Here is a 23,141-nt window from a genome sequence, read left to right as displayed (position 1 = left end):
TTTCTATCCTGGTGCTAAAATGAGGTCTTACAGAACAATTAGCTCTTAGTCTCGTGGTAAGCAGAACTCATCTTGTAAAATCAGTTTAGGGACGATTGGAAGCACCAAGGACTATTTGATTTCATAAGGATTCTTGTGTTGGTAAAGTTTTGATATTTTGTTGTTCTGTTAATGAGATCAGCCATGTTTCATATCAATAAATATTGATGGGTTGAACGATTGAACCTAACTCTGCCTGCTGTGTGCTCTGATCGATGCAGTCTTCATATTTCCAGCGTACAGCTTAAACTGCTCGACCAGAAGCCAGACTGGAGAGCTTGGCTCTCACTGAGGTAGCTGCTACAGTATGTAGCATGTAAGAATTGTCTTCGGAGAGTCCCATTGCTGACTACACTGTAGACTTTGCTGAGCCACCTTTGTCCACAGAGAGAGGAACACGGCCACAATGATCTCATTCCCTAGTCAATGACATCATTAACCAAAATTTAGACTCACATAATACCATGGAGAAGGTCAATGATTGGCCCTCCTCTGGTACCCAACTCCAGCCATCTCTCTATTCCACCATTACTCTTCTCTTCAACACACATGCATGGTTGGGCTCAGGCTAGGCAGACACCATTTCTACATAGATGAGAACACATTTGAATGAAGTCGAAGGACAGACAGCTTTGTTTCCTTCCTTTGACGCTCCCCGTTTTCCTGATTCTTGTTAGGCTGGAGTCAAGTGTCTGGAGAGATAATAATGCTTTATCTTATTTCATTATGGTAAATGGATATGCTTGGTAAATATTTGTTAGCAAATTGCTTGAGGGTGATGGGATGCAATTGTTGGGATAAAAGCTCACTCTGAACTGCGGCGTCATAAGCGCTATTATCCTTGTCCTCTGTCAACATGTAAGTGGGCAGAATCACATAATTCCAAATAACAGTCATTGTATATAATTATCTAAAGATACATTTTACAGCTAATTCTTTCTGGCAGATAAATCTGAATGCTGTGTCATTTCATACCAGTGCTCAGGAATATTGCTAAGAAGTTTTCTTGACTTGGATTGAATGATGATTGATGGTTTGCTTCAGAGAAAATCAGTCCACCTCTATTTCCCTTTTGCTGCCGTGTATTATAAAATATGGCCTATGACTGTTTCAGTGTCAGAGTATTCATATCTGCTTATGTTTGGAATTGAAGGTCCAATTAGTTATTAATCATTATTAAATAAGTAAAATATATGCATAATGAGTATAGTATATAAATGATGTGATAAACTTACTTTATTAGGTTTTATAAGCATGCAAATTAAAGATTTTAAAAGCCATTTACAATTTTCAATCCAGGAGTCGTATTCCTGGAGAAATTATTTAGTGGTTAAGAGCATCGTCTATTCTTATAGCAGATCTGGGTTTGAATCCGAGTACAGTGGCCCACAACTCTGGAATTCCAGTTCTGGGAGATCAAATGGCTTTGGGCTTCCTCAAGCATTGCACGTGATGTGGTACATGGAGGTCACAGCAAACAAAGCACCCATTCACTTAAAAATAAAATAAAAAACCTTTAAAAAGATTCAGAAGTGAGAGGAGACCATGCGTACGTCTCTGTTACCTCCTCCTTTTGTTGGCTTTCCTTGGCAGTCTTAGTTAATGCTGGGTATTTTCACCTTTCTCGAATGCTGACTTTATTTATAGATATGTGCATGTGAACGCTGTATGTAATCGGAGGTTTGAGTTCTTATTTGTGTCGAGGCCAGAGGTCAACATCAGTTGGCTTCCTTAGTTCCTATCTACTTTATTTATTTTTTTTGATGTAAAGTTCAATTTGCCTTTCTGTTGCTCTGATAAAACACTCTTACCAAAAGCAACTTAGTGGAGAGAAAGATTTACTTCTGCTTCTACTCCCGAGTCCCGGTCCAGTGTTGAGGGATGCAGGGCAGGAACTTGAAGGAGAAGTCACAGAACAATATGGCTTGCTCACTGTGTCATTCTGAGTTCGCTTACCACCCACACCTACTGGACACCAGATAGTGCCACCCTAAGTGGTTGGGGCATTTCCACATCACCAGGCTAGACAGTCTTTCCCAGATATGGCCATTGGCCAGTTTGAATGGGGGCAATTCTTCGTTTGAGATTCCATTCTTCCAGATAACTGTTAACTACTACTGTTAACACTAGTACATTTTAATGATTCCTAACACCCCCAGGAATCGCTGCCTCAGACTTGTCTAAGGGATGCCTTTGAACATGGATTCCACTGTGTTTTATCTCCACAAGCACAGGTCTGCATCTCCTTGTAGGCAAACACAGATGATAAACACCTTAGACTACTATCTGTATATCTGGATTTTAGAAGTACAATTAGGAATATAAGTTAGGAATACAGAGAGGAATATAGGCAAACTGTCATTAGGGAATGTAGTCATCATTCTATCATATTAGATCTTGGGACGATCTACCCGGAGTATTTCTAATAATTATATTGAATGTTATGGGAGGTTTCATCATGTCTTGTTATATTCTGTGCTTGTTATGAAATACTCACTGAAGATACCATTTCTACCCAAGATTGAATATTTTGTTATGAATCAACTGCATTACTTTAGAAATATAGGATGTTTAGTTAATCTATAGACTTTCATTCTTTCATTCTGCTAGTTTGAGTACCTAATGCTACATTTAAAAATGGTCTTGGTATTAAGGACAAGGCTCTGGCCTAGTCAGAGAAACTCCATCATCTGACAGTATTTCTGCGTTTTGAAACATTGCATGGCGTGTTCATTTTTTTGAATTGGTGGAGGATTCTTTAAAGCGCTGTAGGAAGGAGAGCAATGCTGGGAGGTGTGACCCCCAAGAGCGAATAAGAAACAATGAAGGATCTTAATGACAGGCCATGGGAAAGTCTGCAAATAGATCCAAGAACAGAGAGTACTTTCTGAGATAGGGTCTCTCACTGAAACTGCAGTTCACTGATCTGGCAAGACTGGATAGCCAGCAGGCCCCAGGGGTCTCCGTGTCTCTGTCTCTGCCCTGGGATTCTAAGGATATGCACGCATACTCCAAATGAAATGCTGCTGGAGATCAATCTCAGGTCCTCGAGATTATTCCGTGAGCTACTTACCAATGAAAGCATCTTATATTTTCACATGCCATGTAAAAGCTGAGGTCCCTGTGTGATGGAGTTATTATTACAAGGAGAAAATATGCTTATATGCATGGTAGCATGAGACTGGATAGAGAATAGCTGTCAGTATTTGCTATAGATTATGAAAGATATGCATGTATTTGTCTGTCTCTCTCTCTGTGTTATATACATATATATATTATATATACATATATATATATATGACATATATGAGTATATATATGTGTACGTACATGTGCTTATAGGAGTGAGTACAGAATCACATGTTCCAATGTATACTTATGGAAATCAGGATTACCCCAGGTATTGGTCCTGCCTTCCGCTTTGCGTATGGCATGATCTTTTCATCGCTCACCGTCATATACAAACTAGATTGCCCTGAAGCTTCTACAGATTCTGCTAGGTTAGCTTCCCATCTTTCTTTAGGAATATTGGGAGGACAGACATGTATTAATATGTCCAGAAACATGGGAATTTGAACAGAGGTCCTTGGGTTTGTGTAACAAGCACTTTACCCACTAAGCCAGCTCTGCAGACCTCTGGTATTGTTTTTAAGAAGGTAAGAGGGCCAGACCTTTGAAATCAGAGCTATTAAGCCTTATCTCAACTCTAAGTAAATTCTAGAAATTACAAAACAGATGGCTGTAAGCATTTACAAATGGAAGTAAGATCCCTGGAAGGCATGATGGGCTCTTTCAGCTAATTCATGTCAAAGTAAATTAATTTACTTTTGATAGGATTATTAGACTTACACATCAGGAAGATATGCCTGTTAGAGCTAAATTTCTGCCACTCATTTGACTTGATTCTATTGTTAAACTCTTTTAGAAGTGATGTACAATTATGAACTGGCTGATAGTATAATTAAATGACTCTGTAGCAGATTGAACATCTATAGCCAAGAATATTGATTGAGGATTCATGATCAGCTTGGAACTGGTCCCTACTGGCAGCTGCAGACTTTGTTTGCTGTCACCCAATTTGAGTGTGTTATGAAGATTGGAGACGTGCAGCATCAAGATCACACTTGCCAAGCGTGTGTGTCTGTCAGAACAAAAAGGGAACTGAACAGCTGGACCGTAGAATGACTGCAGATGAACTTTATAAGCTTAAACCAATAGACCAGCTAAATGGATAAAATTACCCAGGATCACTGGATGATCTTATAGATTTTTTTTTTCTGAGCTCTGTGGAAATCTGGTGGAGGAGATTTCTGGGGGGTATTTAGCAATTATATTGGAAAGAAATATTTGCGACTAGTAAGATTGGAGAGGCTACACAAATGGATTTAAACATAAGTAGGGTGGAGAAAGGTGAGTGTGTAAATACATATATTTATATATACACATATAACATACACATATGTGTCAGTTTTGGAAAACACACCTCAGATCTCTGATTGGGGCATTAGAATTTTAGATGCAAGTGTCAAAAGACCTGGAAGTTTTTACTGAGTGCCTTTATGAAGAGGCTGCTAACAAGAACAGTGTTGGATTAGCTTGTCATCATGTGCCAATAAGAGACAGATGGCAAATGATAATCTTCCTCTATTACGTACTTATTAAAGGAAACAATTTATTTCTCATAGGACTTAACTGATATCTTTTAATGAGTATCATTCTTGAAGATGTGCATTTTGTGATGTTGGAAAACCAAAGACTCTACAATGAAGGGTGATCTGGATTGTTGGAATTGAAAGTCTTTTATTTTTATTTGATAAGGGACTATGACATGTTACCAATGCACAATGGCGTATTGGGTGACTATACAGTTAATGGAAGTTATTTGTGAATTTGTTCAACATAGTTTATTCGTTTGATTTTAAATATCTATGCGTATACATACATGAGTATAGCTACCCACAGAGGCTTGAAGAGGTCATCCGATCCCCCTGGATTTAGAGATATAAAGCAATTGCAAGGTGGGTGATGGAAACCAAACTTGGATCCTCAGGAAGAACCACAAACACCCTTGACCATGAGCTTTCTCTCTAGCCCCATACTTTGCTGTTACATTACTGGTTAGACATAGATCTTTATTTCATAGTACACAATCCTTGTATATTCAAATGTGACTATTAAGAATATTTTGAAGTTAGAGGAAAGCACACATTTTCCTTGATACAAAGAAAAAAAGATGTTTTTAGCAAGCAGTGAATTCTGCATGAGGTAAACTGGCTTCAGAGTTGTATCACAGAGAAGTCCTTCCTTATGAAAGATTTTTTCATGCAGAATACACACACACACACACACACACACACACACACACACATCTTAACACTTAAGTGATGACTATCGCTTTTTCTTTGTGGAGGCGTATGTATCCCTGAGGTGTCTTTCCCTTTTCATTCTTTTTCTGTATAATGAAAACATCACATCAGCCAAGCTGACAGGAGGAACTGTACAGTGCAGGTTCCCTTGTGCATCTCTGCTGGAATATATTTGGCCGTGGTCAGGGGACGAGGACGGAGAATATTTGGATAACATAATAATACCTACTGCCCATCATTATCTTTAAGCTTCCGCTTTTAGAGCGGTGGGAAGGTATTGACAAGATTTGTGGTCCAGGGCTGACTACAAACTGCTCCCCACTTCAGTGCTGTTAGCCTCTCAACTGTCATTGCTGCAGGAAGCCGTTGCGCTCATTGGGATGATAAGTGCTTCCCATTCATTATCTCGTTCAGTCCTCAGGACACATTTATGAATGATGAAGTGAAGAAACTGACACTCAGGGGGTTAAACATATTATCTAACATCAGACGGTGACTTAGGGAGGGGCTCCTGGTTTATCTGGCTCTGAAACTCATAACCTAAAATCATTATTCTATAAAACATTTCAAATACAGAATTAATCACACCCTCTCTCCAAATTATCTTGGTCTTTATTATTATTATTATTATTATTATTATTATTATTATTAAAGCTATTTAGAGCTCCTGCAGTCTAGGGATGTAGATGTGAATAGGACCAATGTCCTTGATCTCATGAGGCCATCAGTATATTGGGAAGAATATCATTGAGCATTCACACTAATTAATGACAGGCTTGGCAGATTGTACCGTGGAAACATACTACTTAGACAATTATCCTACAGTTCAAGGAAATGGCGGATGTTAAGTGTGAGATTTCTGGGGAAGGCTTGAGAGTTAGATGTTCTATTTAATATCGCAGTTGTAATGCCTTGGTTTTGAAAACTGCTACGTGCTTGTGGGAAGCTGGGTAGCATAGTAGAGACACGCGTCTGCCGGCTTCGCCAGCCCCTTCCCCTCAGGAGGATCTCGAACATATCTTCTTCTTGAGTCTTGGGGTACAGTGGGGTTAATTCTCAGGGATATTGCTTTCCGTGCCTCTTAAGTCACATTCTCACGAATGCTGCTGCAGCATGTAATTTTCCCATGAAACACACTCAAAGAGGATGGACAATTGTAAGCATCCTCTTTAAACCCTTAATTAGGAACCAAATATGCTAGGAGTTGAGAGCAACCCAGTTTAACCATGGATAGCAGGCATGTGGCAGAGCTGTGGTGTTTGGTATGATTTATTTTCTCTCTCATATGAGCAGTGCCAGGGATCTAAATCCTAGTTACAACAAAATCACCAGTACCTCTGAGCTTTGGAGTAATAGAAATAGGAAAAGACTGTAAGGTTTCTGGGGCCCGTTGTTACAGAAGGAAGGAGCCCTTGGGAATCTAGCACACAGGCGTTCGTTGGTAAGCTCAGCTGCCTTTACTAAGTCAGTTGTTTTTGTTGTTACTGTTCCTGTGCATGCTTTGTTCTTGCAAATGGTAGTTGTATGGCCCTGTTAATTCACTATTTCAAAGAAGATATGCATAGTATATACTTATATATACATAATGTATTTCATGTATCTCAGAGTTATTTTTTAAAATTATTAAGGTAATATGCCATGTAAAAATGAATGAAATAGTATATGCTACCTGAAAGTAATCTATAGCGCCAACTTCATAGTCCTTTATCCAGGATGCAAGGCCTCCAACATCTAACCCCTGTCCTGAGCTTCCAGTTTGGCATAGAGGAAGATGCCCGAGTGATGGTGAAAGTCAGGAAGCTTGGCCATCAATACCCATTTAGGTTCACACAAAAGTCAACTCTGAAACGATTTTTAAGTTGTGAAGTTTTTTTTTTCTCTTCAGTCAAGGAAATAATGGCTCTCAGAACATTTTATGTAGGACCAAAGGGCCAAAAGGTTAACCTTCAAGTGGTCGTCACTGGTCTAATGTGTTTATCTTAGATACACTGAGCATGCATTTTCTATTTGAGAGGCACTAAATAGTTCTGGAGGAAATCTTTAAGTGACGGACTTGGGATGCCCGATCAGAAAAGTACTTAAACGCAGCAACAGTTCTCAGGTAGCTCGTGCCTTAAGTGGACGTCACCCTCCTGCTCCTTCATACACAGGTGCCTCTTTCTTGAAGGTGCATTTCTGCTGGATCATGTGGCCTAGAGACGTCATCACTGTGATGAGATTGTCTTGCCGTGGAATTGCATGAGCTTAGGGGGAAGTCCAATGGCATAACTTCCAGTTCTGTGAATTTGTGAAAAATAAAGAGAAAGTATCATTAGAAAGCAGACAGGTGATATACGTGTGTGTATATGATATATATCTATATATCTATATCTATCTATATCTATCTATTGATATAGAGATAGATGGATAGATAGATAGATAGATAGATAGATAGATAGATAGATAGATAGGTAGATAGATAGATAGAAAGAAGATCGATAGATCATATCCCATATTTCTGGTCATGGAGATCATGGAGAGTAACTTTTTTGAAAAGTCATGCCAGATTGGAACCTCTTTTGCTTAGCAATGTCTATAAAGTAGTGACCGAGGAGTAAAAAGACTTGAGAGAGTCAAGTTAACTAAGCAAACTGGAATTGCAAATACAGCTTCAATGTGGGCCCAACACCTACTTCTCAGAGAATTAGAAGGACACTGATACAGACCGACCAGAGAGACAGCGATTCCTGCAGAGGACACGGAGCCATCTGGTCCTATGCTCCCGTCCTTTCTTACAGGGCTGATGCTGATAATTTCGGGTACAGGTTCCCCAAGCAAAATGTAGTGATGCCAAGAGGAGATAAATGATAAATGATAAAGCTCTCAGGACATGGTGTTTTGGAATGGATTATAAATTTTCACTTTCTAGCCAGGGTAAACAGTGTTGACAAGAGAGATAAAATAGAAGCATTCAAAAGGAGAACAATTAATATTATTTATAAAACACAAAGAAGCAAAAATCCAAATCATTTCTGTTATGCTGTTGGAGCTATTTGGAGTCCAATTGCCTGTTCATACAGACAGTGATTAATACAGTTCAGTGGCTTATGTAGTATTAACAGTAATTTGCAAAGTAGTTCAGAGCAGTTACTTATAGTTGTAGCTGAAAAAAATAAGTTGATAGAAAGGTTATTTATGGTTTTAAAGTAAATACTAAATGAAATACTGGGCCTTAATTTTTTCAAGATTTATTCATGTTTCAATTTCAATCTCAGTTTCCCCGAAAGAGGTGAGCAATTGGGCACTTAACAGGGAATCAGAAGTGTCTAGTGTTCTGTAACACTGACGTCTCTTGAAGTGTTACAGCTTCTGCCACAGTTCATGGGTTGCCGGAACCAGCAGCAACCCTGCAGAAGCCGCAGACAGTGGTTTCCAGTCATAGGCCTCCAGGATTCAAAAATCTCGTAATAAGCATGAGGCTCTGACTGCTTCTGTCCAGATCAAGGGTGTGTGTGTGTGTGTGTGTGTGTGTGTGTGTGTGTGTGTGTGTGTGTGTGTGTGTGTTATATAGGATGGATCTATATTGGAAACATACTGTCCCACATGCTACATGGTAGAGAATGGTAGGGGATATCTCACTATAACCATATGTGACTTATGAAACATCAAATGGGAGAAAGATTGATGACTAATTATAAACGGAGGAAGAGGTTAAGTTGGAATTTCACCTGGATATAAAAATCAATATCTGCTTCATAATAAAATGTGAATTGGCTTGATCTTTTGCTGGTCCTGCACAGGAAACAACAACTTATATTTTTGTCTCAAGCCAGTGGTCCTGTCATTTGCAGAAGACACTGGTTTGCTCCAGTCCTCCCCAGCCATAGATGTTTTACAATTCTGTCCATTTCAAAGTTGGTCCCTGAGCTTCAGGGAGTGGTTGTGATAAAAAAAAAATGTTCTCCTTGCGGCTGAGTACCTCACAGTCGTTTATTCTCAATCATTCTCTACTGGACACCCACATACCTTGAACTATATACACAGCACAAATTGGAATAGATAAGTTATAAGAACAACAACACAAAAAGAAGATTGGAGTTAGGAAATGTCGGGTGTATCTGGGAGGATTTACATGGAGGAGATGGGGGTTAATATGAGCAAAATGCTCTATATGGAATTTTTAAAAAAATAGTCAAAATAATTCTTAAAAAGAAAATTAGAAAGTATGCTTTTTGGAGTTGACAAGAAGCCAAGGAGTAGCCCAATGTTAAGGGCTCGTGGGGTAATGGACTGTTTATTCAGTACGTTGTGTGGACCTGGGATCTTGGGCTGTACTTGTACTCTGAAGGAGGCTTCCCCAACTCTAATGTACAGCAGTCTTGCCCGTGAGTCTGTGTCTCTGTCATGTGATATATCATGCAGATGATACCAAGGTTGTGTTCCTTGAAGGGAATTCCTCCCTATCTTGTACTAATATTCAATAAAACCTGTTCACACCCAGGAACCTTGTACTCTTCTGCTGTTCTCTGGACTTTCATCTCCTTCCTGTTGCTCTCCGACCTCCTGATGTAATTCTTGTCGCTTTTACGTCCTTCGTAGAGTAGGAAGTATTATCATAGAGAAGGGAACAGGGCCATCTCATTTTTCTGTTGCTCGGAGGGGATACCCTGGTATGTAATACACTCAGGAAGACAAACAGCGGCTTCTCCACCTTGAGGAAGCCACACTTGTGTATTCCTGTTAGAACATCGTTTAGGATGCTTCCTCTTCAGTATTTTATCATACTGAATGAGCTTGTCTTTAGAGGGTGCCAGTTCAGCTCAGTTTTCCTCCCCCCTACCTTACTGTCCTTCCTCCTTTCTCTCCATCCTGTCTTCTCTGTTTTCCTTCAGACATGCGAGATTAACGTTGTTCTGCCCATATCTACTGTGAGATCTCATTACTGTTCCCAGCATCACTTGCAGTGCGGGACAAGTCAACCCTCAGCTTGTTCCCGTGACCCCAGCGTGTCCTCTCAGTAATGGATAGTTGCACACTGCTCTGCTTACAATTCCTATTTTTGTTGTTGTTGTCTTGTATCTGTATACTCTCCCCCCTTTATGTATGATCAAGCCCCACTTAAGCTATGTCTTGTAGTTTCCTTCCTGCCTTTTCTCCCAACATTTCTACACTCTACTCTTCATCTTGTACAGCTTTCTCTAAGGCTCCCTTTCTCGTGTTCTGTTTGGCTCTCCAGTGTAATCCATTACGGGGATGATTTCCCTTTCCTATTGACATACAAGTTTCCTTTGCTAAGCGTTGCTAATATTTCTTTATCCTTTCAATGGGTTATCCACTGTTAGCAAGATGATGATCAAGAGATGGGTGATGGGAAATTTGAGAATTGCAAATAGCAGACCAGAGAGGCTCGAATGTGAAAAGGACCACCTGTTTACCACACACTAATCAGTCTTTGCTAGTGGGATAATGGAAATTTGGCCATTGCTTGGAGAAAAAAGTCACAGACCTATTTTGAAAAGATTAGGAAGGCTGTTAGTGTGACCCTATTATTTTTAGTAACCATGATCCTTCTATTAAATAATAAGAAATGAGAAAACTTTAGTATCATTAAGCTGCACGGGGCCATGGCTTATGCATGAAGCTCCATTGTAAAAGCTTTAAATGGCTGTCATCTTCCCTTGGAGAGAAGGTCATTGTAAGGTTATGCGTTTCCAAATATGGTTCCTGTGGCTGCTGAGGAGTGAGCAGCATTCATTCTGCTGTATCACCGTCTCCCCTGCATGGACCCAAAGCCCCAATAAATAGAACTTGCTTAGCACACTGGTGCCTGTGAACCAATCAGGGGCCTTGTGTTATCTGCCTGCTTGCTTAAGACAGGCATCTCCACAAAGATAGGGGATGGAGAAGAAGAGGGGAGGAAAATGGGGCTGAGTTCATAAGGCCAAAGGGGGCTTGATGAAAGGAGGGAGAAGCTCACTTGACATTAATTCAAAAAATGACAAAGACAAGAAAAGTGAACTCAACCAGGGTATGCCATAGAAAGGAGGGGCATTGGAACCCCTTTTTCTCTTAGCATTATTGGGTTTTATCATTTCCTGGTAAACAGCCTAGAAAGGTTTGCCAAACTGAATCTCATATGGTTGTTTTCCGACTAGCATTTTGTTCTTTGTATTATATTTGGGCTGTATAAACACACATGGCTCTAGGAATGGAGCAAACAGCTCATCACTGAATATATCTTTCACCCTAGAATAATTAATATTAGGAAATGTTAATAGTTTTGTTCAAATACAGCCATCGCATGCTTTGATTGACTTGTTTTCTTTAGGTTTTGACTCTCTTTTATAACATGTATGCTTTTGTCACATTTAAAAAAAGACTCCTCTACCTCCCAATCTTACAGAAGTTGTTGATTTATTAGTCCAGATGGAAGAGAAATTCACCCTTTGTTTTCCAGAGTTGTGCAGTGAGGACTGACTTGGCCTGACATTCTCTTCTTTAGAGCTTAAGGGGGAGACCATGGGCTTCAGACTAGCTTTCATTTTGCATGCTTCCATGTATTAATCTGAGAGTCTCACGATCATTTTCATTTTTTTAGGCACTAGAAAAACACCCCAACTCCCCAATGACAGCAAAGCAGATTCTGGAGGTCATTCAGAAAGAAGGCTTAAAAGAGACAAGGTTAGTAGCCATTTTTCAAGTTGTTCTCTGTTTGCCGACTAGTACCCTCCGTTAGTGGAACCAGAAGCATTTCCAGAGTTACCACTGTAGTTGACGGTGAAGGAAGTAACTACCCCCCCCCAATTATCTGGCAGTCGCAAAACACGTGAGTGACCTAAGCTTTCTCTTGAGCTGCCTGTGAACATAATACATCACCTTTAGTGGGTTGATACAGGATGGTCGTTGGTAACAAAGAAAGCCATTGTGGTTTAGTCCCACGGCATAGTCACTCCTCTTTCCCTCAAGAGCAGATAATGTTTCTGAAATTAAGCAATAGAAGAGAAACACTTTTACAGGCTTAATAGATCCCGGGATATAAAGATGAGCAGCTCTGATAAAATTCAAAAGGCCTATAAAATGTGGCTGAAAATTTAGCCCTCTTATATTGAAGGCTTCTACCCTGAGTGACTTTTATCAGATAGTGAGCCTTTCTATTTATTTTCTAATGGTGGCTTTATTAAGATAGGAGTCACACATAATAAAATTTGCCCTTTGGTGGCTTGTATCTGCAGTCATCCTCACTACTGTAGAACATTTCTTTCATCCTAAAATGACGCCCCATGCATACCAGTGTCCACTTGCCTCAACCCCCGCCCCACCCCTACTGCTTTAGCCACTAATCCTAAATGTCTATTGGTTGGCTATTCTGACATTTTTCTATAGATAAAATTCATGTAGGTAAATATGGCCTTCTGGATTTTCCCCCACTGTTAACGATTTCAATAATGATGCTTATTGTAAAATATACTAAGAGTTCATTCCTTTTTTGTTGCCAAATAATTTTCTGTTGTGTGCGTATACAACATTTTTTGTTTGCAATGGTGGCCTTTATATATCATGCATTAATTTTACAGCTTTGCCTTTGGCCAGCTGTTGGGGACCACACAAATGGCAACCTTCACAAAGAGCAGAGGATGTTTGTCCCATGGCATTGTATCACGTTGATGTGTGTGCTTGTCATTAGCCGTGTTACATCAGACAGACATCTGTGTGGGTCAGCTCTCTGCAAGCTGCGGACCTAGCGACACAGTGGTTCTACGTTGATGGGAAGTAAACTTACTGAGATGCAGTTTAGTGCTGTGAGGTTAGGATAGACAGGCAGAGAGGACTGGAGATCCCCGAGGTCAGCTTCTCTCCCACGTGGATTTCACCTATGATGCCTATTAATCGGAAGAGGAAGTAATGTTAGTCCTGCCGCTCAATGAATGGCGTCTTTTCCAAGTGAGATCTATAGACTTCAAAGTCGGTGGGATGTAGGATCAAAGTGCTCACATTTTCATTTCAATTCAATGGATTTTTTTTTCCTGGCCTCCATGAAGAAGTAGAATGAGATGATATAACACCACACTGTGTTGCCAGTTTGTTCCCACAGTGGTGGCAACAGTGGGAGTCCATTTGCTCATAGTGCCCAGGAGCCCCTCAGTAGGAAATCTGGATTTGTGCTGGATTTCAGCATGAGAAATTAGGGGATATGAGGAGGAAAATTGACAGTTTTCTCTTTGCCAATCTGTCAATAATCCTAAAACTACTTATGCTATCAAGAAAACATGGAAAATGTTCGTGCCAAAGTCAAAGGAAAAGAGGAAGTCACCATCTAAGTATGTCAAATGCATGGTCTTCGTTCCAGGGAGATCTGCTAACACAGTTATAAATTGTACTCCTAGAAGGAGATATTTGAAACACATCCAGTAAAAAAACAAAGATGTATCTCTCGGGCTGGGGAGAAGCCTCAATGGGTAAAGTGCTCGTGGCACAAGCATAAAGAGCTGAGTTTGTATTCCCAAGAAACAAATAAAAGCTTGGTTATGGTGGTGTGGCCATAATCCCCGTGCTAGGGAAATTGAAACAGGAGGATCCCTAAAATTCACTGGCTGGACAGCCTAGCTTATTCCATGAACTAAAGGTTCAGAGAAAGACTCTGTTTCGAAATACGAAGTAGAGAGTAGCAGAAGAAACCCCAAAATGAGCTTTGGATTCCATAGTCCTATGCACTCTGACATGCCGTCATTCTTGAGAGTGTACACACGTGTATACCACACACAGACAGATATTGTTATCCAAAGGCATGACTGCCACTGCTGTTTTGAGCTTGGTATATGCAGTTACTACAGTGTGTTGTTCAGCAATATTCTAATTGCCATTGTGATCATAATACTAACACGACATGTTTGCAAAGTGTTCCTTTTTGCAGTTGTGCTCAAAAGCAGCCTACATTTATGCAGTTAGCAAAATAAGTCAGAACTGTAAAGCAGAAATATCTTTAAAGAGCAATTAGGAACACTGAAATGGAACACACAACTCAGGTGTCCCTCAGTTCATCTCCCCTTAGTGCATCATTAATGTGTCCTTTTGTGTGAAAATTATTGTGTGGCGAGTCCTGATAAACTTGTGCTATTATTAAAAAGATTCCGGCAGGCAGCTCTGAGGTGGCATAGGAAGGGAAAGGCGAGGAGGGAGACTGCCATGGTTGATCATCTATAAAGCCAAGCTCTGCTTTGAACGGCCTCAGACATGCATTTCATGTTTTCGTTTATTTCTTCTGCTTCTTTCCATCTCTGCTTTTCTGTGACCTGTGATCTGCCCACGTGTTTCTGTCCAACCCTCCCTTGATTTCTAACTTTAGTTTGGCTGTTAAAATCACCTCTAAAGCAAACCTATGTAGACACTGAATGAGTTTGGAACCCTCTTGTACTTTACGTGTGTTCCTGTAGGGAGCAGGTGCTGACATTTATTTTATCTGCTTAATGAACCGTTTTTGCTACTTTTGAAGTTCTTAGATGTTTCCAAATATTTAATGTAGCTGAACAAATGAAGTGTAGCTGTATGTATTTTTCTTAGGTAAAGTTTACAAATTCCATCATCAGAAGGTCAACCTTGGGTGATTAATTCTTGTTATTTATTAACGATCTATTCCCATGAAATACAAACAGGTTAGATATGCTTGATAGAGTTCAGGGAAGTGACCCTGGGATTCCGATGCTTCTATGGTGCTCTAAGGGTGACAAGTAACGCTAACCTTCCCTGCACAGTTCACCACTGTCCCAGGCATTTTGAGGAAAGTGTCCGCAGGGTCTCTCCCACATCCCAAGTACTTAATGAAGAACATTCATGTAAAGCACAATGAACCCTTTCCTTTCTCTGAGCCAGGCTCCTCCCTGCAACTGTTCTAGCTGGACTGCAGTTTTGCATAGGGGTTTTCATCAAGCCTCATGAGCTCCTTAAGGGCAAAGAGAGTACCCAACTCTCCTGGCACTCAGAAGATCCTCAGTGAACAGTTGTTGAGTAAATAGTCGTCTTCCCCAAGATGTTCATTTACTGGCTCCTGGTGACGACTTTGGCTTACAGTCAGCACTCGGAGCTTCTTGCAAAGCAGCATGCTGTGGTTCAGTTCCACTCAATATTGTTTGGAAATCCAAAAGCGACTGCCTAGTCTGCAGCAACCCCATTCAGTAGGTGTGCATACTGACAGTCTGTAGATGACCTGTGAACAAGGGAACCATTCATCTGTGCCTTATCGTGAGAACCACTGGTTTAAACGTGTAATTTAAACAAAATCCTAAAGGCAGCTATTCTGACACAGCTAATGTGGATATTAGAATAGGCTTAACAAGGAAATGGTGTTACCTTGACACTTGTGACATTTTTATCTGACTTTTTCTCTTCTTAAGCAACAGTTGAAATTGCATACTTTATATAGTCATGATAAAAGAAACACAGATTTTTGTATGTCATCTCCATATTATTTATGAAATATGTAGACCGCAATTAGATTCTAACCGGAGAAGCCAAAATGAAATACTCCACATGTGAGTTTTTTTTTAAATCTGCACATAATGAGTTGCCATACTGTTGTTGGAAGTTGGTAATGTGACCGATCACAGTACAGTTTCTGAAGACAGGTTCTCTTTTTGGAGAGGATGTCATTGGTAACCTCTACTCTCCCTTTATATACTGCTACGAAGGAATTTATCAGTATCGTTTTGTTTTATAAAGCATCTGGTCCATCTGTGCTTATGTTTTCCTGATTCTGATGATGCTTAAACGTCAGGTCTTTCAGGCCTATGGGTTGTCACAATCAATCAGTCACAATTGTTTGGAAGGCTGTTCAGATGGTCAGTCTTAGAATCAAATAGTCATGCTGATTGGATAGAGGGGACTGTGGACACATTTTACCATGCTGTGTTGTGGATGGATATTTCATACTCTGTGGGCTCCTCGGCTGGGCTTTGCCAGGTCATCAGGATAGGAGGCTGATGGGCTCTCATCCACAGTCAGATCACATTTGTATCCAACCCTCATATTTGGTAAGGTCGCAGACTATCTTGCTGCTGGTTTTCTGTATTTGACTGGCTGATTCAGACATTGCTTCTGTAGGAGGAAAACTAAGATAGTTTTGGTACCTCAGGATGTTTCTTGTCCTGTTTCATGGACTTTTAAAGGTGATGCTCAATCAATAAATAAATGTTCTATTAGCACAACATAGCCAGGAGCTGCAAGGTCATGGATTTAGGCTTGTCACACAAAAGCTTAAAAAGAAAAGAAAAGAAAAGAAGAGGAAAGAAAAGAAAGGAAAAGAAAAGGAAAGGAAAGAAAGAAAAGCAAAGCAACCATTCACCATGTTCTGGGCATCACTGTCTTAAGATACCAGTAATTAATGTGATATGGGCTGTAATGTATTTTTTATAAAATTTAGAGAATAGGTAAATTATTTCTAATAAGGGCAGTAGGATTATAAAGTTTATACATGATAATATAGACATATATGTGTACTCACATACCCATATAGACCCATAAACACATTCACACATCTTCCCAAACACACACACATACACTCCCACACAAAGAAAATATCAACTCACAGATATGTTTTTACAGTGCTGTGGATGTACATGCCTTACTATATAAAAACATGTTAAAGATTTCATCAAAATTTTACCGAATAGCAGCCTGTAATTACACATCCCAGTAGGGACACTTACACAACTTCCTAAACAATGTCTATTTGTTCAGTGTTACTCAGGAAGCAGACACATTCTAGAATTTGCGATGTGAAATATTCATTTGACAAAGCAAGGTTTTGTAATTATTCTAACGTGTATGAGGATCCTCTTATCGCCACTGATCATTCTCTGAATAAATTTGTTTTTACCTCCTCTTTTCAATTTTATGTTTTTCTGTCTGGGAGTCTTAGTGATGATATGTGGAAATTGGGATCTCCACTTTAAACTGTGGCTTATTAAAGATTTTGCATTTTTAAAGGATAAACTGTCAGAAATTCAATTACCACATTTAGTGACGAACGATGAAGTCTTTTGACATTGCTCTCGGTGAGATTTACGTTGCTAATTAGCAGTTTAGAAGGTAATTCTTCCTGGGTGCTGAAACGTTTTGTCTAGAGATAAGAAACACAAATAATTTCTATTGCAAAATCAATTCTTATCTTCAGTGTCCACGTTAGCAGTCTCCCCTTCGTGCTGAAATGGCGGTACAGTTTGTTTGTGTCGGAGCATTCTTGGAGTTACAGTGTGAGTGCACAGTGTCAGCCCCACCATTTGTCAACATCTAATTCTCTCATTGTGGAGAGGGTGTGCACAGTCAGCCACTGAGAGAGGGATGTGTACGACAATGGCATGATTAGACAGAAACACAGCCCAATTTGCATACGGTAATGTGTGTGCACTTGTGTATAGGCAAGCGTTTAGAATAATCTACCTCTTGGTTGGTATGTAATTTCTCGTACTCATTGCTCAAACCTGACCTTTGCAGGAGAATGATCTTAGACCTTCTCCCACCCTATGCCAGGCTGCCTCCTGAGGCCTGTCAGCCTTGCTTCCTGGTCACGCCTTCCTTTCAGTATTCTACCTTTTCCCACTATCCAAATACTTATTTTTGATATAGATTATTGTACCATTTTCTTATCTAGACACCAGATCCCAGAAAATACCTTTTCAAATGTATTTTTCCTTCCAACAGTTATAGTCCTCTGTAGTAGCATTTCGTAGCTGATACTACAAATTATTCCAGGGTCAGTATGGTAGTTTGTGAGTTAATGAATTAAAAGGACTAAGTCATATTCTGTGGTAATTACATGAAGTTAGGTACAGCACTTTATTTCTAATGATATGTTATTGAAATAAATCCATGGCATTCTGAAACATAGAGCTTATTCATGAAAGAAGAAAGCATATTTTATATTTTACAAGTAAGTAAAAAATTGAATTTTGAAAGTTTATATACATATTATATATGTATATTACATATAACATATATATGTATATAATATATATATGTTGATTTCTCAAACATTCAATTTAATATTTGGTTGACATTTTATGTTTATGCATGAAATTAATTTTCTATTAATTTATAGATTATCCATATATAATATGGACTAGATCTGCAACTTAAAGATGGATATCACTAATTATTTTAATATGACTATAGTCTGTCATAATAAACTTAAAAAATTTGCTTAGTGAGAGAATAATTAAAAAGATTCTTTAAATTTCAATTACACTTGTTTACTTATTTATTGTGTGCACACGCACTTACACACGCGTACATGCTCGTGCCACGGTGTGCATGTGGAGTAGAGAGCAACTTGCTGAAATTAATTTTCTCTTCCCACCAGGCAGGACTCAGGGACCAAACTTAGGTCATTAGGATTGGCAGCAATTGCTTTTACAGCCATCACTAAGCCCTTTCACTAGCCCTTGAAATGATTCCCAAGAGAGACATATTACATATTATTGGTAAAACAGTTTTCAAGTTAACACACAATTATGTGGAATGATTCTCCACATGCTCAGGGCCTTTCTGAATAATTCTAACCAAGCTAAACTTGGGGACTTGGGAAGTCTTCAGACCACGCATCTCATATTGCTACTACAGTTAATCGTTTATCTTTTACTATGTAATTTCCTCCAGTGTTTCTTTAAATTTACAAGATAGGGTTAGAGGTCAGGAGAACCTTGGCCTACATAATGAGGACATAATATATATCATATACATTATATATGTATATATTCATAAAGTTCAATGTGTTCATGAATGTTCGTGTATGACGTGTTCATCTGTGTATATGTGTGTGAGTGTGTATATATGGTAAGTGTATTTTTGTGTATAGCATGGGTTCATGCATGTATATATGTGTCACATATGTGAATGTGTACGTGAGACACATGTGAGCATATGTGTGCATGCATATATACATTCATGTGTTTATATGTATTCACTGTGTGTGCATGTGTGTGATGTGTGTGTGTTACTTCTGCACACTCACATGTTCTTCTGTCATCTTTCATACCGGTACCATGTAGTTAGCCTTACGTACCTGTCAGAGGCTATGCTGCACATTGATGCAGTAAGTTTTCAGAGAAACTTTTCCTATTCCAAGATTAAGATACATCCAGAGGAATTCTGAGTTGCTGTTGCTGCCAAGTCCCAAGTTGGAGTCTGGCGATCTCTTTTCTGGAGACTTCTACATCTTATATTTTCCTGCTTTTTGCTGATTTTCACCTGGCCTTTCTTCATGAAAGCCACAAAGAAAGCCACATCATCTTCAGGTCCTTTGGACAAAGATAACTCCCAACCCTATCAGATCAGAACTCCACCATCATGTGTCCTTAGTGCCACACATGTGTTCATAGAGGTGAAGTCATGCTGAGGTCTAAGGGTTCCTCCTATGAATTTCTGGGAGGCAGAAACATTCAATCAGTAACAATGATTCAGAATTTTCTGGAACATCTCCAGAATCTCTGAGACACCGTATGACTGTTTCCAAGGGCTTGATTATCTAGCTTGCTTTACAAGGAATCCATAACCACATGTTCAAGCATAATGCTGCCTCTCCATCGAATGCACTTTGAATGTGTGTATTCTTGTGTTATTCCTAACACGCCAACCAATGAAATACTCAGCTTAAGGTTTGCGTTCAAGTATAATATGTATATTTAAATGATATGAATTGATTTGGATTTTATTTGAAGCCTTTGGTAAAAAATAGCTATGGTGACTGCCTACAACCCCGAAGGCATCAATATCCACTAAGCTGTGCAATTACAGCTACGAAATGGCCATTGCTTAATACATCGTTTTATTCTGTCAAGCTTTCGTTCTCCATTCTTCCAAGTAATTGAACAAAAAAAGGTAATTTAAGTGATTTCAGCTTTACCAAGATCTAGGTATAATTTACTCCAGAAACACTGAATACCCTATAAATATTTCAGTGCAGAAATAGAACCAGAAATGGAAGTAAAATTACTCTGTTCATGAGCCTTTCCAAGTATCCTGTTCAGGAAAAAAATCTGTAGGAAGGAGATGACATTTACCTGGGATATCTTATTTAATTCTTTTGTAAGGGTGTTTTTGTCTTCATCTCTCATTTCATCACTTGCATTCTTAACTGTCACATGTCAAAAGGAGTTTCAGTTTTGCTTCAGTGTTTTGAACTTGATGGTACAATTCAAATGCAAAACACTTGGTATGCTGACATACAGACTTCTTTTTAGCATTGATTTGTTTTTACAGGCAATAAAAAGGAAGAGGATTTTGTGGAGCAATGATTTCTAAAAGCTACAGTAAATGAATTCTAATAAGTCTTAGTCTTTTAAGTAACAAAAGACTATCATATACTCTCTCCTACATAATTAAGCAACATCAAATTGATACTTGTTGTCTAGAGTTCTGTCACAAGTTCAGGACATTAACAAATACATGCCTATCTGTGTGTGTGTGTGTGTGTGTGTGTGTGTGTGTGTGAGTGTGTGTGTGTGTATTTGTGTGTGTTTGTGTGTATATTTTTGTGTGTGTGTTTGCGTGTGCGTATTTGTGTGTGTGTGTGTATGTATGTTTGTGTGGGTAAGTATTTGTGTGTAGGTGCGTGCGTGATTGTGTGCGTGTGTTTGTGTGTGTGCATGCATGTGTGCATGTGTTTGTGTGTGTGCATGCATGTGTGCGTGTGTGCGTGTGTGTGCATGCATGTGTGCGTGTGAGCGTGTGTGTGCATGCATGTGTGCATGTGTGCGTGTGTGTGTGTGTGTGTGTGTGTGTGTGTGTGTGTACTACATGTAATGGAGTCCGAAGTTTCATATGTACTTTCATGGCTCTTCAAGTTGCAACTAATGCTCCCTGCTCCCCATGGTCTGCTTCTTAGTCTGTGGTCATGTGTGGCTATAGTGCTTAGACATAAGACTGGAAGGATATCATGAGAGAACAGAGGAACATCACGGGGGGGAAGAAATTCACTGAGATACAGATCATCAGACAAGATGATTCAAATGAGAGTAGTCTTTACTTTAAATGCCCATAATTTGAGGATATTTTAAGACAAAGATTGGTTCTGTTCACATGTTTTAGGCTATTACTGTGTTCTCGAGCCTGTAATGGTTGTTGTGGTAAACAGATGAGCAAAATTATGGTCTATTCTTTGAAAGTGATCAGTATGAGTTTTCTTTGTAAAGAAACCTCTTCTTTCCAGGCAAATCTGAAACACAGTGCATACTATCTTTTAAGTTTTTATGTTTGGGAACTTTAAATTTTAAAGTCTTCATAAATATATGATATTCCAACATACCAATAAGCATTATCTAACTACTACATTTATCTGCTCATTAAGAGAAGGGACTCCCATGTTTGTATCCATTGTTTGTTTTGGCATAAGACTAAGATAGTTCTGTTTTATGTAGCTGTTGCAAGAAAATTAATGTTAGGCTTTCAATAATGAAATGGATATTAACATTTATTGGGCTTTCCTGCTATGCCTAATGCTAAGAACATTTTACAAGCATTATTAATCACTTCTTAAAGTCAGCCGTGATTGGGCAGATAGACTGCAACTTCCCATTTTGGCAGTAAAGAACTGGAAGCAGATGAAGAAAGTTGAGACCCCTCAGTCAGTATCAAGTGGGTTTGGAGGTCCTAGGCTTTGATTCACAGACTCATTTCTTTAACCCTTTTAGACTCTTGGAGCCCAAATGTAGTTGGGTTTTTTTGAAAAAATAGATCTGGGATATGACCCAGTGGATAAGTGTTGGACATGTAGTAGTGAATACTAGAAGTCAGATTCTCAGAAATATATAAGGCAGGCAGGGACGGCAGCCTACCTGTAACTCTAGAGTTTAGGAGGGGGAGACAGGACCCATGGCCTAGCTGGCTAGGTAGACTAGACAAATATGTGAGCTCCAGGTTCATCAAGACCCTGCCTCAGGAAATAAAGTAGAGAACAATCGAGGAAGAGATGGGCTGTCAACCTTTCAGAGCACCATACACACTTTTGTAAGTACACCAACATAGACATGTATCCACATATGCAAATTCCCGTGCATGTATGCACACAACACCACATACATGTTCACATGTTGTCAATGATTTGATTTGATTTTGCACACACACACACAAACACACACACACAATTCTATTACACATATACATATATATCATACATACATACACATACTACATGTACATGTACATATACCATCCTTGGAAGCTTTTTAATGCCTTGTATGTGTTAGATTATATGTAATAAAGATATTTATCACTAATTTTGAAGTCTTGCTTGAAATAAGCATGTTCAGATAAGGTAATGGCTTCATTATTAGTATGATAGATGGGTGGGGGATGGACAGTAAATAGTTCATATAGATTTGGAGGATGCGCAAGACGTGGGCATTTGCTAAATACCATTCTTGATGTAGGTGAAGGCGGTGACTTGCACTGGAGATCTGGGCTACAGAATCAGTATATATTTAAGGTATAACTTCTTACTGTTTTAGAAAAATAAGACTACAAAGGTGTACAATGTGCTTTGGATAGTGAGAAATCTAGAACTCTGTAAAACAGTCACATATCTTAGAATTGTTTCTAGGGAATGGGCAAAGCCTGGTTGCTAACAAAATGTATATATAATGTAAAAACTGATTTTGGGTGATTGTAGTCTGTATTCTTGTTGGGGAAAATGAATGAAAAAGGATGATGCTTATTTGAACCACATGTAAGTGGAGGGATCCGTTCTTATGTTTTCTTTCCAGGGATGTG

The 23,141-nt window shown here is 39.2% G+C and overlaps 1 protein-coding gene across 1 annotated transcript in view; it reads left to right on the top strand.

Annotated features, from left to right (window-relative positions):
* LOC116884997 (putative Polycomb group protein ASXL3) overlaps window positions 1–23,141 on the top strand; it is a 49,025-nt gene that overhangs the window by 18,792 nt on the left and 7,092 nt on the right. Inside the window, exon 2 of the mRNA XM_032886224.1 lies at window positions 11,983–12,065. Coding sequence (XP_032742115.1) covers window positions 11,983–12,065 — 83 coding nt within the window. The remainder of the gene's footprint in view (window positions 1–11,982; window positions 12,066–23,141) is intronic.

This window comes from Rattus rattus, chromosome 15, assembly GCF_011064425.1.
Source record: "Rattus rattus isolate New Zealand chromosome 15, Rrattus_CSIRO_v1, whole genome shotgun sequence".
Classification (NCBI taxonomy): domain Eukaryota; kingdom Metazoa; phylum Chordata; class Mammalia; order Rodentia; family Muridae; genus Rattus; species Rattus rattus.
The sequence above is the reverse complement of the archived record's forward strand: the minus strand, read 5'-3'. Positions and strand labels throughout refer to the sequence as shown.